General features: G+C 40.0%; 1 protein-coding gene across 1 annotated transcript in view; it reads left to right on the forward strand.

The window, feature by feature from the left end:
* The first annotated feature begins 3,178 nt into the window (after positions 1-3,178).
* NDFIP2 (Nedd4 family interacting protein 2) overlaps positions 3,179-13,952 on the forward strand; it is a 70,337-nt gene continuing 59,563 nt past the window's right edge. Inside the window, exon 1 of the mRNA XM_007960664.3 lies at positions 3,179-3,552. Within this exon, the coding sequence (XP_007958855.1) occupies positions 3,229-3,552 (324 nt within the window). The 5' untranslated portion in view covers positions 3,179-3,228. The remainder of the gene's footprint in view (positions 3,553-13,952) is intronic.

Consider the following 13,952-nt stretch of genomic DNA (forward strand, 5'->3'; position numbering starts at 1 on the left):
GCAGACGCTGATATAAAGTTTTAAGTGCAGCAGATTCACTGGGGAGCAACATCTGTGAAAAGAAAAAGGACTGGGCAGGGCAAGCTGTCACAACATGCTGCAGGGCTGGAAAATTCTCTGCCAGCTTCACAGGGAACTCTGAAGCAAAGTTTGTCCCTTAAAGGGCTTCAGTGTCTAGCAAAAATAGCCAGAGCCTTGTACCACTGCCTTGCTCAGTTAGTGGCTGGGTGCCACCCTGAAAATAGCACCTCCTCAGGTTGAAAGCTGAGGGAGACCCTGACAAAGCAACCAACTGGAAGTTGTCTGACAGCCACATTCCTTCCAGCTGGGCAGAGTGTGCTTTCTTGAAAGGGAATCTGGGCAGCTTATCTCCACGTCTTCTCCAGTACTGCAGAGCAGCACTAGTAAAATGTTGGGTGGCTGCGTGTTTGGAGATGAAAATTGATCAGGCCAGAATGAGAGGTGTTAGTGAAGTGCACTAAAATTCTACAATTCTACTTGAGGTAGCTTCTAGCGCTGCACCACCGCAAATTCCTTAGATAACTAGAGTTGTCACCATAATACCAGAGACTGAAAATATTACTGGATGTTGCTTAAGGTCTGTAAAATGGTAAAGAATATTGTTATTCCCATCACATCTCAAGTAAGTTTCTCCTAGGGGGACAACTCAGTGCCTCTGCTTGTAATGGTCCACTATAGGTCACATGGGCTTAGTTGTAAAGTGGGCAAAAGCAGCTCAGAATGGCTCTTTTGGGGATGATGAATAAGAATCATTATTTTACATAGATCAAGAAGGTGGGATTTGAAGAAGTCAGATTGGCTCTTTGTGATACATTGCTATCTTTTTATGTCTTCTGCACGTTTCACAGTAGTGGTGGTTAGGAAGAAGAAAGAGACAAGGACTCTTTTTATTAGGTACATTACACTTAATATCAGCTTAATGTAGTGCTTAATATGGTGGAGGCTCTGATGTCTGTCATCACCTACTAGTGATTTGGCATTAGCCAAGTTCATGGAACTCTTTGTGCCTTATTTTTCCTCTTCATCTGTTAACCCAGGAGTGCAATTGTGCCTATATCATGAAGTTGTGGTGAGGCTAAAATAATAGATGCATAGTACTGGCTTAGAAAGGGCTCTATACTAGTAAGCTCTTGTTCTATTTCTCCTTCCCCTTTCTCTTCCTCATTAAAAATACGCCTTCCTGCTGAATTTGTTACTTCACTAGATTAGCAAAATGTTCAGGGAATCTGAGAGGAGGGTAAAATAGAAAGAATCTGTTACTCTATCAGGATTCAAGATGTCTGCTTTTCATCAGGTCTTTGATTTTTACGGTTATGTTCTCAGTGCTGCGCTGGGTGTAAGAAATGGTCTCTGCTCTGAGCGGCCGTCTATTTGAGAAACAAATGAACACATGAATAATTAATGAAAACACATATGTATATAAAATTAAGTTCTAAATAAATCTTATAGATCGTAAGTGATATAAGGATCTAATTTCAGTTTGCTGACACTGGCTGTTGTTTTCGTCATCGAGAAGCAATACCATTTGGAGTGAAATTGTGAGAGTGAGCGTTTATACCAGTTATACCAATAAAATGGCATATGTTTATTGGCTTAGAAACTAAAATACATTAAGATCAAAACAAGGCAAGTTTAACAATATTTAAGTATGAGATATCATTGCCTCTTATTGTTAGCACAGTAATGCTTTCTACTATTAGACATGTCAAAATGGCACAAATAGGAAGAGTTGATGAATGCTTTAAAAAGAACTACGAGGAAGGCTTACCTTTTTAGTTGTCAATCTCTCAAAGAGTTTTTGGGTTTTTTTGTATCTTGCTATTTTAACCAGTTGATAGGCTGACCCAGTGGCAGTCTTCATTTCAAGGATGTCCTCTGGACATTCATGAAGGAAATAAAGTAAATGGGGTTCCAGATCCCTTTCCTTCCCTTCAGGGGGCTCCATTGTAAGATCATTTAGGGAAAATGTGGTGTTATCTTAAAAACATAGCTGGGCCACATCAAGCAGCACCATAGTTTTGAGGGTATAGAACGTTGGTCTTCAGGTTAAAACGCACTTTTCACTGCTCTGTCATACTCTTCTACTTACTAGAGAAATGTTTTATGCCGTGTCATGTGTGGTTAACCAGACACTGAGATGCTATTAACAATGCTCCCAAGTGATTCCTTGCTGTTAAATCCATTGGAATTATTGAGTATTACCACAAAATAATCCTATCTGATTTCATTACTTTCTTCTAACATCCTTCCAGTAACCTAGAACTCTGGAGACCTCTTCCTTTGAGAGCTGTCTGGAGAGTCTGTTGGATTTTTAAATCTCTTATTACCAAAAAGTGGAAAAAAGTTTAAAAAGTAACCAAAGAGCTGGTGCTTGTAGTCTCAGCTACTCCAGAGGCTGAAGCAGGTGGATAGCTTGGGCAGAGGAGCTCGAGGCTGCAGTGAGCCATGATTGTGCCTGAGAACAGCCACTGCACTCGTCTGGGCAATATAGTGAGACCCCTTCTCTAATCATCCCACAGAAGAATTTCAGGGCAGTGGATATACTCAGTAGTATACTACAATGATGAATACCTGCCATTACACATTTGTCGTAACTCGAGGAGTATACAACAACCTGAGTGAACCCCAAGGTAACTATGGACTTTGAGTGATGATGATGTGTCAATTCGGGTTCATCAATTGTAACACATGTACCACTCTAGTGGGGGATGTTGATAATGGCGGGGTTGGGGTTGGGGTTATGCATGCGTAGGAGCAAAGTGTATATGGGATATCTCTGTAACTTCTCAATTTTGCTGTAAACTAGAACTACTCTATATTAGTCTTTAAAAAATCCCTTATCTTACGAATGATTTTGAATAAGCGTTTTAGCAATGTTCTAGAGATGAATCTCCTCCCCACGTCCTACGCTGGGTGAGTAATACGAGGAAGTGTCGGGTACCCGGGCGACCTGTCCTCAGGTGTTCTAGGAACGCGGCCCCATCCCTTTGTCAGCCTCTGTCTCTGTGTGGTGAGAAGACGCACTGGCTCGTGCCTGCGCGAGACTCGCGCACATAGAAAAGACCAATCAAGGACGGGTCATTCCCGCCCACCGCGCGCCTTCTGCGACCGCCCACTCGACAGGTTGACAACCTAGACAGCTCCCCCGGACTTGCCTTACTTTTCCATCTCCTCCCACCCAGCTACAGCCTCCCACTGGCGGCGCGGATGGGACGCCGGCGGAGCCAGCGAGTCTGCGCGAGCGGTCCGAGCATGCTCAATAGCGCGCGCGGCGCCCCGGTGCTCCTCCGCGGAACCGCGACCAACGCGGAGGTCTCGGCGGCCGCTGCGGGAGGCACAGGAAGTGAAGAGCTTCCGCCGGGAGACCGCGGCGGCAGGAACGGAGGCGGAAGGGGCCCTGCGGCGACGACGTCGTCGTCGACGGGGGTGGCCGAGGGAGCTGAGCACGGAGAGAACTCCCCCCCTCGGAAGCCGGATCCCGAGCCGGGCAGGATGGATCACCACCAGCCGGGGACGGGGCGCTACCAGGTGGTGAGTTCCCGGCCTCCTGTGCTTCCCGGGACTGCCTCCCGCCGGGGCGTCCCGAGAGTCCCTTTCCTAAGGTTATTCCCAGAGGAAACGCTGTGGCTTTTGTTTTGTTTTCTTTTGGATCTTCTGACTGGAGCTGCTTCACTCGCCTCTCCTGCGCACTCCTGCCTAGGACTGCTTCGAAACCCTTTCCTGTCGCCCCAAGTCTCCTCCTGGCTCCTCACCCGTACCCTTAGCCCCCTTTGAGACACCCTCCCTCCGCACACCTTACAACTTGTATCTGTTTTAATTTCTCACTTTATCGTTTTCTTATTCTCTGACTCAGTCACTTCTGAGACATTCTAGTCGATTGTCTACTGGAAGTGGGGCTGACTTCACATACCTGCCCGGAAGGTGATCGCCGTCATAAATGGGGTGGGTGGGTGGGTAGGTGGGTGAAGGTGTAAGTACTGTGTAGAGTGGGATTTGGCAAAAATGTGGGTTAGGAATTGTGGAACCGAAGAGAAAGACTAGCCATAGTGCTGATCTTGTCTGCTCGTTAACCTTGTCATTTTTGTCCTTTTCCATTATGCTAGTATTAAAAATGACTGTATTTTTTGTAATCCCCAATTTTTTTTGTTTGGCTAGAGGGGAAACAGAGGTAGTTTTAGTAGAACAAATTCTAATCTTGTTCGAAAAATTATTTTTCGTTAAATACAAGGTTTTCCAGCTTAACTGTGTAAACTTTGGTAACTGTATGTTGAAAAAAGTGAAATGTGTTCCTCTGTATTTTCAGTGTCAATTTTTAAATATATTTTTCTTTGTGTATTCTGGTGGTGACGTTGAAGATTCCTGTTGTAAACCTTAGTTAAAAATGGACTGAGCAATAGTTGACTGTGCTGTTGTGCTGTTGCAGCTAGGTAGCATGTCGTTCTACAAACTTTCAGCCCATTTACTGAGGGAGACGAGAGAAATAATACATCGCAGTGGTGGTGCAATTTATGGTTTATAAAATTTTACAAATTTAGGTATGTTAGCCCCGGGTTTCAACTTTCAAATCTATCTGCACATATAAGACTTAGTTATAAGCCAAGACTTTCTATTAATAAGTACATTTTGGCAATATGAAGGACACTGTAAGATGAGATCCCAATGTATGTAATTTTGCATTTTTCTAAGATAAAAGCTCATGAGGCTTCTATTTTCAACTCGTTTGCATTCTTTAAAACCTACAAAAGGTCTGTATTCCGAATTCTTTGAAAATGTATTAGCTTTTCTCAACAACTTGGGAAATATTGTTTCTCCTAGTATGGAAAGCATTTTTCAAGTGTACACCCTTTTGATGGTTTGAAGGGCATTTCTAGGTTTGTAAATGTTAGCAAAAATAAAATGATACAAATATTGAATAATACCAGCAGTGGAACTTGTTTCATTTTTCTAATCTTTCTATTAGATTAGAAACATCAACCATGTTCTCCTACACACGTCACTAGTCAAAACACTGTTAATTTATGTAGCTCACAGTTTTAAGATATTTGTTTTCCCTACAGCTCCTTTCACAATAAATGGACATATTTTATTGCTGCCACCTCCCCTCATTTTTTTCAAGCTGATGATGTGTCCCACATAGACTTTGAATGTTCCTTGAGAGCAGAGGACAGAAATCAGTTCTTCTAAAGATAATGCCTACCAGTCCCTCTAAAGATAATACTTTAAGTAGGTAGGACATCGATTTGTTTTCCTTGTAAGGCAACAGTGTTAGGGTTACACAACTTACATAGTCATTTAACCTATCCAGTATAACTCTTGGTTTTGTTTATAATGGCCTGATTAATAACATCTAAGTGTATGTCAGAGAAAAAGCTGAATTGATGTTTTCAGTAGACTTTTTAAACTAGGGATCAGTATTCAGCTCTGGCTTATATGATGAACATAACTATTTTGTGGTTGCCTTTAGCTCAGTTTTTGAGAAAACTGGAATGTGTAATAAACTGGAGCAATAAACAGCTTGAGTTGTTGAATGTTAAGGGGTGACTAAGTCAGGAGATAGCCAAGTATACTTAGGGGTGAGATGGTATACAATGTTAATTTTTCACTTATTTAAAGAATTTAAATACAACTTTTCATACTGGAAAGCTAGCAGTGATGCTCAGGGTCATCAGAACGACCTACTACCATTAGCCAGTGCACAAGCTTTATCTAGAAACTGCTTTTTCTGTGATCTCTTCTTTCCTTTCATTGTTGAAAGCACCCAAAATTTATTAAGTAAAGCAGTTAACAGTTTAGAGCTACAAAAATTCTTGATTGTTACCCTTCTAATTTCAGAAAAAGCCAGGTATGGTACATAATTTTCTGGGAAATTCAGTTTTGTTCGTTAGTAAATGAGCAGTGTTGCTAACTATGATAAAGTTGACTTGGCTTGCAGCTGCTAGACCACATTCTGACTTTAATGTTCTTATTTTATTATTTATTTATTTTTGAGATGGAGTCTCTGTCACTCAGGCTGGAGTGCAGTGGCGTGATCTCGGCTTGCTGCAACATCTGCCTCCCAGGTTTAAGTGATTCTCCTACCTCAGCCTCCTGAGTCGCTGGGACTACAAGTGTGCTCCACCATGCCTGGCTAATTTTTGTATTTTAGTAGAGATAGGGTTTCACCGTGTTGGCCAGGCTTGTCTCAAACTCCTGACCTCAAATAATCTGCCCGCCTTGGCCTCTCAAAGTGCTGGGGTTGCAGGTGTGAGCCACAGAGCCCGTCCAAAGTTCTTTATTTTAAAGGATTATGTACCTCTACCAAGCTGACTTCTAAGATTGTACCTGTACCAAGCTGACTTCTTATTCTGTGTACAAGTTAAATTGGCAGTGTTGATTGTAGCAGTAATTTCCCAAACTATATTTCAGAATGATAGTAAGTGTGACTGGAAGATTTACAATACATTAGCATATTAAAACCATGAAAAATTCTGCAGTAAAGACAGTGATTTGGATTTCTTTAACCTAGCTCTTCCTAATCTTTGTTTTGTTTTGTTCTTTGGTTTTAAAAGTTTAAGATTATGTTAACATTTCCAAAATATCAATTTTCTATGGAACATAATTTGAAGTATTCATTCTACAAAGATCTGAGTACTTTGCTCTTGTATCTGGGGAATTAGAGTTGCCCTCAATAAATCAGCTGGGAAGGAGGCTTGAAGGAGGCCTGACTATTAACGGGTAAAAAACCTGCAGGTTTTAAAGCCATCTGGGCTTATATATTAGATGGTGCTGTTTGCAATTTGTGAGACCTTGGCTTAGTTACTTTACATCTTGAAGCCTCATTTTCCTCATATTAGTACCTACCTGACTAGGATTATTGTGAGAAATAATATAATATGTGTGTAAAACATATAAAGACTGGTACATGATAAATAAGTACCCTTTTTACAAGCTAATAAGTTAGTGTGTTAATGTTTCACGGTTGCTGGCAAAAAAGAGGTGATCTCCAGGTTAGAGACCGATCATTACTCATGGCATAGCAAGCAGCACGAACATCAGCATGTTTGTGTAGGTTTTCCTAGCTACCAAATTCCACAAAGGGGCTGGGTGTCCATATGGATGTGTGCAGTGGGTTTGCATCACAGCTGAGGAACTCAGAAGCAAGGGTGCAGCTTTTTTTTTTTTTTTTCCCCCCCCAAGCAGCAAATATCTTAGCAAATAAAAAACAAACTAGTTTACCTTTTCCTGAGATGGCAGTTACACACTGTGGTTGCCTGATCTTTGTTCCCGATGTAACTTATTAGAAGAAACAGCTCAGTATCAGGAAATAGCTTTACAGACTGACACACTCAGCAAGAATGTGCAGGGACATTCAGGCCCATGGCTGACTGCCTCACCCAATAGTGCATGTTCTGAATGAGATAATGTATAATGAGTTTTCGGTGTAGTCATTTCATTTTCCATTGGAAGGAAGTGTTGCAGCCTCTTACCTTTCCTTACTGTCTAGTTGTCACCTTTTCTTGCCAACCTTATTCCTTTGATCGTCTCTTGTTTGTTTCTTTGGAATTTATCAGTGTATTTTATCTGGTTTATATTCTTACCATACCTTTTTTACATTATCAAGGTTACCCAGCTGCATAGTCTAATAGCTACTTTTCACTTCTCACGTTGCTTGATTTCTCTGTTATATTGACAGTATGAACGTTCTTTGAAAGTCCATCCTTATTCCTGATAATAAGAAACTTCCTACTTCTCTTGACTTGTTCTGACTTTTCTTGTCTTAGTGAACTCTTTTTGTACTTAATTCCTTCTCCTTAAATATTGATGCATTACCTGGTATGGAATGTTGTCTATTAACTTTCTTCCTCATTTGACCATCCCTCAGGAATTGTTTGTACTATGTGAATCATATTTGTGGAATACAGGTTGAGTATTCCTACTCCAAAAACCTGAAATCTGAAATGCCCCCAAATCTGAAACTTTCTGAATACCACATGATATCACAAGTGGAAAATACCACACGTACATATTCAACACAACTTTGTTTCATGCACAGTCACGTTCATCTTTGGGATCCATTCCCAAGGTATTTTGTCATGTGTATGCAATATTCCAAAATCAAAAAAAAATCTGAAATCCAAAACATTCTGGTCCCAAGCGTTTTAAATAAGGGATACTCAACCTGTATCAATCTTATTTTTGTTCTTTTGCTCAAAACCTTCAGTGGCCCCTTACTGAACCTGCCCCCAACATTTAATAACATTTAATATTTAAACTTCCAAATTTATTAAAAAGTTGAAAGAATTGTACAGTTAACCTCCATACAAATTGTAGGCTCTACAGTTGTTAACAGTTTATTTTATTTGTATTGTGTATTTATCAATCCATCTTTTTTTTTTGATCCTTTTGAAGTAAGTTGCAGGGATCAGTGTACTTGCATGCAAGCCACGTATTTTTCATTAGCCTACATTTTAATATTTGTTTATGGTTCTTTTTCTTTGGGGTAAAATCAGTGTATATTGAAATGCACAAATCTTACATGGCCTAGTGGATGAACTTTGGCAAATTCATATACTCGTGTAACCCAAACTACCTTTGACATGTAGAGCAGAGATCAGCAAACTATGGTCCAACTCCTGGTTTTGTAAATAAATTTTATTGGCACACAGCCGTGCCCATTCATTTACAGTGGTAGAGTTGAGGACATTCATGTACTGCATAATGACTTTTCATTCAATGAGGGACCTCATATACTAGGGTCCTGTAAGATATATTTAGATAAATACTGTTGTGTTACAATTGCCTACAGTATTCAATGCAATAACTTGCTGTACAGGTTTGTAGTCTAGGAGCAATAGGCTAGACCATACGGCCTAGTATGTAGTAGGCTATATATACAACCTAGATTAGCAAAAGTACACTCTCTGATGTTAGCACAGACACTCATCCATCATAGGGACCCCACCCTCATGACCTCATCTAAACCTAATTACCCCCCAAAGGCTCTAACTTCAAATAACATCACTCTGGTGATTAGGGTTTCAACATACACATTTTGGAGAGACACAAACATTCAGTTTGTACCACTACCTTTTACAGATAAATTTTACTGACCTGATACAGAACATTACCATCACCCTAGAAAGTTCCCTTATTATTCTTACTAGATCAATTCCTACCCCCCAGGTGACTGTTCTGATTTTTTCACTTCAAATTACCTAGTTTTGCCTATTCTAGAATCATATGGCATGTAGTCTACAAAGCTGCTTTCATTCAGCATGAGGTTTTTTAGATCGATCCATGTTTTTGTGTATATCAGTAGCTCATCCCTTTTTATTGTATATTTTTCATCATATAAATCATATGAATACACTGCAGTTTATCCATTGCTATTGATGGATGTTTGGGTTGTTTTTAGTTTTCTTTTGCTGTTATGAGTAAAACTATTACATTCTTGTACAAATCTTTTTGTAAAGCTCATATGAATATTCTTGTACAAATCTTGTTGTGGACATATGTTTTTATTTTCCATGGGTGGAATTACTGAGTAATAGGGTAGGTGTATGTTTAAATTTTATAAGAAACCACCAGACTTTTTTCCAAAGTAGTTATGCCATTTTATACTTCCACCATCAATGTATGAAAGTTTTGGTTGCTCCACACACTTGCAAACATTCTGCTGCTGTCAGTCTTTTTAATTTTAACCATTCTGGTGGGTTTATTACATTTTTGAAGTTTAAAATTTCTGTTCTTAGCATACAAATTTTTTTGAATGGGCCCTCCCTACCTGCACAGTGACATATCTCAGCAATCTGTCTTCTTAATTTTTATGCACTCATTTCTCATCTGAAGTTCTGTACTCTCTATGGTTTGTTTGCCTCATAAAATCCTATTCTTAAATGTAAAAACTCCTTCGAATCTATAATTGAAAGAGGGAGGTAAAGAGAGCTTCTTACCTCTCTCATCAGCATCAAGGCAGAAGAAAGTTAGGATAACTTGTTGTACTGAATTGTGTGTTCGTGTGTCTTTCTAACCTTGTAGACTCTTGCTTTTTCTCAAAGGTGTGTCAGGGTTATGTCAATGTCTGATTTTTATTTCATCTTTAAAATAGATCTTTACATGTTGAAAAAACTAATTGAGGAAATTTACACTCAAATATGTTGTATACTAAGTAGTACACCAAGTTGTACACCAATACTCAAATGTGTTGTATACCAAGTTGTTGCTTCTAACTTGAAGACCAGTTTTATGTTAATTTGGGTTGCGAGGGTAAATTGCTTTTAAACATACCCCAGATTAAAGTTTCTCTTGCTATTTTTGTGCATGTCATGATATTAACTGTAAATATGTTATTTATTTGTTTGAGTTTAGCTCATTAAAAAAATTATGCAAATGAGTACACACCTGAACAGTGCTGAATCAAATGGTAGCCTTTGCTTAGGCACATTTGAGCAGTACATGATCTAGTACTGGAGGACTATATGTGAGTGGCAAATAAATGCATTGGAATTGTATCATGAAAATACCATATTATAATTTATAGCTTATGTTTTTGAGTGCCCTTTGTCAGATTTATGCTAAAGATATGGTAGCAGTTTTTAGATATCATTATTAATTATGAAACAAAGATCCCATAACTCATTCATCTGACATATAATAGCTTATGAAGTACTTCTGTCTGCTTCTGTTTTAGGTGTTAGTGAATAAGACAGTTAAGTTTTTGTCTCATGGCTCATGCTTTGGTGGAGGGAGTGCAGATAGATAAGTAAGCCTAATTTCAGATAGTAATGAATTCTTTGAAGAAAATAAAGCAAGTTGATGGAATAAATAATACATTCTATCAATTATGAAATAGCAATAATAGAACAGTAATTACATTATATTGATAAAATGCTGCTAAATGCTTTATACATATTAGCACACTTAATCCTTCCACTTCTATGAAGTAGATAATGTCATTATCCTCATTTTGCAGATGAGAAACATGAGACACAAGTTAAATAAAGGCCCAGCTGTGATGGAGTTGGTATTCAGACTTGGGTGTTTTAGTTTTATATTGCTCTGTAACAATCATCTCTAAATACAAGCATTTTATTTTCTTTTAAGATTCCATGGGTTGAGTGTGATCAGGGAATTGTTGAGTCTAGTCTACATAGTGTTAGCTGGGGCTGGAGCCATTTTGGGGCTTGATTGGGTTGGAATTTCCAAGATGTCTCACTCACTTGGCTGCAGTTGATGTTGTCTATTTTCTGGGAGCTCAGCTGGGACTGTTGACTTGAGCATCTCAGTTCTCCTCTGTGTGCCCTCTTGATGTGACCTTGGCTTCCCACAGCATAGAAGGAAGAGGAAGCTGCTGTTCTCAGGGCCTGGGCTTGGAAATTCATAGTGTCATTTTTGCAGTGTCCTATTGGTCAGAGCAGTTGTAAGACCCCCTAAATTCAAAGGAAGAAGGAATAAATTCCATCTGTCAGTGGGGGAGAAACATGCACATACATGGAGGGAAGAAAGCAATAGTGGCCATCTTTGGAGATGATGTACCACACCAGTCAATTTGACCCCTTAGTAGATAGGGATCACCTTAGTCAGGGAACTCCATCCACTCTGAAGTTGTGACAGTCAGGCAGACTTGATTGAAATGTGAAGATCTAGTTCTAGTTGATGAGTATTGTAAATGTAATAGTAGCCTGTAGTGAAAATCAGTTTGTTGATTGAAGATATAGGAGGAAAGCTGTATGGCTGCAGCAAAGTTAAGGGGATGGCCTAGAGTGGAATGGGACAAAACAGAAATTTTATGCTGGATTTGATAGACGAATGCAACTCTCATTTATAACTCTAGTTTATAATTGTTTCGTGAAAGCAGTTAGGTCCACCTACATGATTTGCAAAATCTAATGCTGAATGAAAATGTGGGGCCCTGGCCTGTGATGAGGAAGTCAATCTCCCCTTTCTGCAGAGCTCGTCTTTGTACAGGTCTACGGACCCCTAAGCAAATATGGAGTCTCCACGTCAGGACATGCTCATTACCCACATCAGTGATAGGCAAGAGGCCACCCTCTGAAATGTGCCAGGGTGCTTCTAGCCTAGGATGGAGATGGCTGTCACCTTGCCTTTCCCTGAGTTGTGGCGTGAGGACTGGGAGGTCAGACTGAGCCAAAGGGTTCAATTGAGTGAGAACACTTCCTGGAGAGGCAGACTGTTGGTAAGCTGAGGTGTCAGGCCCCTGGCACATGCTCCATTGGAGTCCTATTAGAGTTTACTTACAAAACTGGTATTTAGACATAAAATTATTAAGAATTTTAAGACAGTGATCACAGGGTATTAAACTCCAATCATGGGTTCCTCCTGACTGGTGGTCCCATGTGACTACAGTGATCACATGCTCATGAAGATGGCCCTGAAGGCTGTGTTACTTGGGATGGTGGTGGTGGTGATGTAGACCGGGGGTTAGTAAACCCTTTCTGTAAAGGGTCAGATAGTATTTCGGCTTTACAGGCCATGTGGTCTCTGTTACAGCTACTCAGATCTGCCATTGTAATGTAACAGTATCCATACCAAATATGAAAATGAACAAATGGGTTGTGTTCCAGAAAACTATTTGCAAAAACAGTGTGCTGGATTTGGCCTACTTGCTCTAGTTTGCCCACTCCAATGTAGATGTTATAGGAATGTACTTCATATAGTCCTGAGGCTTGGCATGTTGAAGGGCACTTCAGAAAAATTAATTTTTTTTTTTTTTTTTTTTGAGACAGAGTCTCACTCTGTTGCCCAGGGTGAAGTGCAGTGGTGTGATCTCGGCTCATTGCAAGCTCCGCCTCCCGGTTTCATGCCATTCTCCTGCTTCAGCCTCCTGAGTAGCTGGGACTACAGGCGCCTGCCACCACACCCGGCTCACTTTTTGTATTTTTAGTAGAGATGGGGTTTCACCGTGTTAGCCAGGATGGTCTCGATCTCCTGACCTCGTGATCCTCCCACCTCGGTTTCCCAAAGTACTGGGATTACAGGCGTGAGCCACTGCGCCTGGCCCAGAAAAATTAATTTTTTATTTCACCCAGTCTCTAAATAAATTCCTAACGATGTGGTGAGGTTGTTTTGCATCCCTTATTTGCACCTGATAATCAGTCAAGCACCTAGTCTGTCCCTAGAATTGGGATGGATATGAGTGGATAGTAGAAGAGAATATAATACTGCCTGTGAGAGTGGCAAAGACAGCTTATTCAAATATGGTGGAATCTTCATTCTGTTAGTGTGATCTCCTCACCGAGGTTATTCTTGACTACCTTATTTTAAATCACTGTGTTTTATCCAGAGTACTTATCACCATCTGGTATTCCAAATATTTTGCTTATTTATTTCCTACCTCCCTTCTTCCTCCCTGAATTTAAGTCTCATGATGATAGATTTTTGTCTGTTTTGCTCACTACTGTGTATATCTTTCCATACCTGGCATGTGGTAGACTTTCAGTATTTGATAAAGGTGAATGAATGGTGCTAGTTCAAGGCCAATCTTATAGACATAAAACTTTGCCTATGTTATTTTATTCCTTTTTATATTTGTTCTGTCTCTGCTACTGAGACCTGGGCTCTTTAAGGTGGGGGTGATGGTGGTGGTTGTTTTTTTGCATTCTCTTCCAGCTTAAAATATATTGCTTAGTCTTCCTCCGCCTCTCCTCTCTCTCTGAGTCTTCCTCCGCCTCTCCTCTCTCTCTGAATCTTCCTCCGCCTCTCCTCTCTCTCTGGTGTCCTTTAGAGTTGTTTAGTAAGTAGCCTATGAAGCCATATGCAGTGGCCCTGCTTATCACTTTCATAAACTTTGGAGTTGTGAATACTGGTTTGATTTTCCTTATCTTTTTTATATTGATTACTCAGCAACTATTTTCTTCTTACTATTTTCTTAATATCTGACTTTCATTCTAAAACATTGCTCAATTGTATGTGTATCCACAGTATATTATTTT

Source organism: Chlorocebus sabaeus, chromosome 3, assembly GCF_047675955.1.
Source record: "Chlorocebus sabaeus isolate Y175 chromosome 3, mChlSab1.0.hap1, whole genome shotgun sequence".
In the NCBI taxonomy this organism is placed as follows: Eukaryota; Metazoa; Chordata; class Mammalia; order Primates; family Cercopithecidae; genus Chlorocebus; species Chlorocebus sabaeus.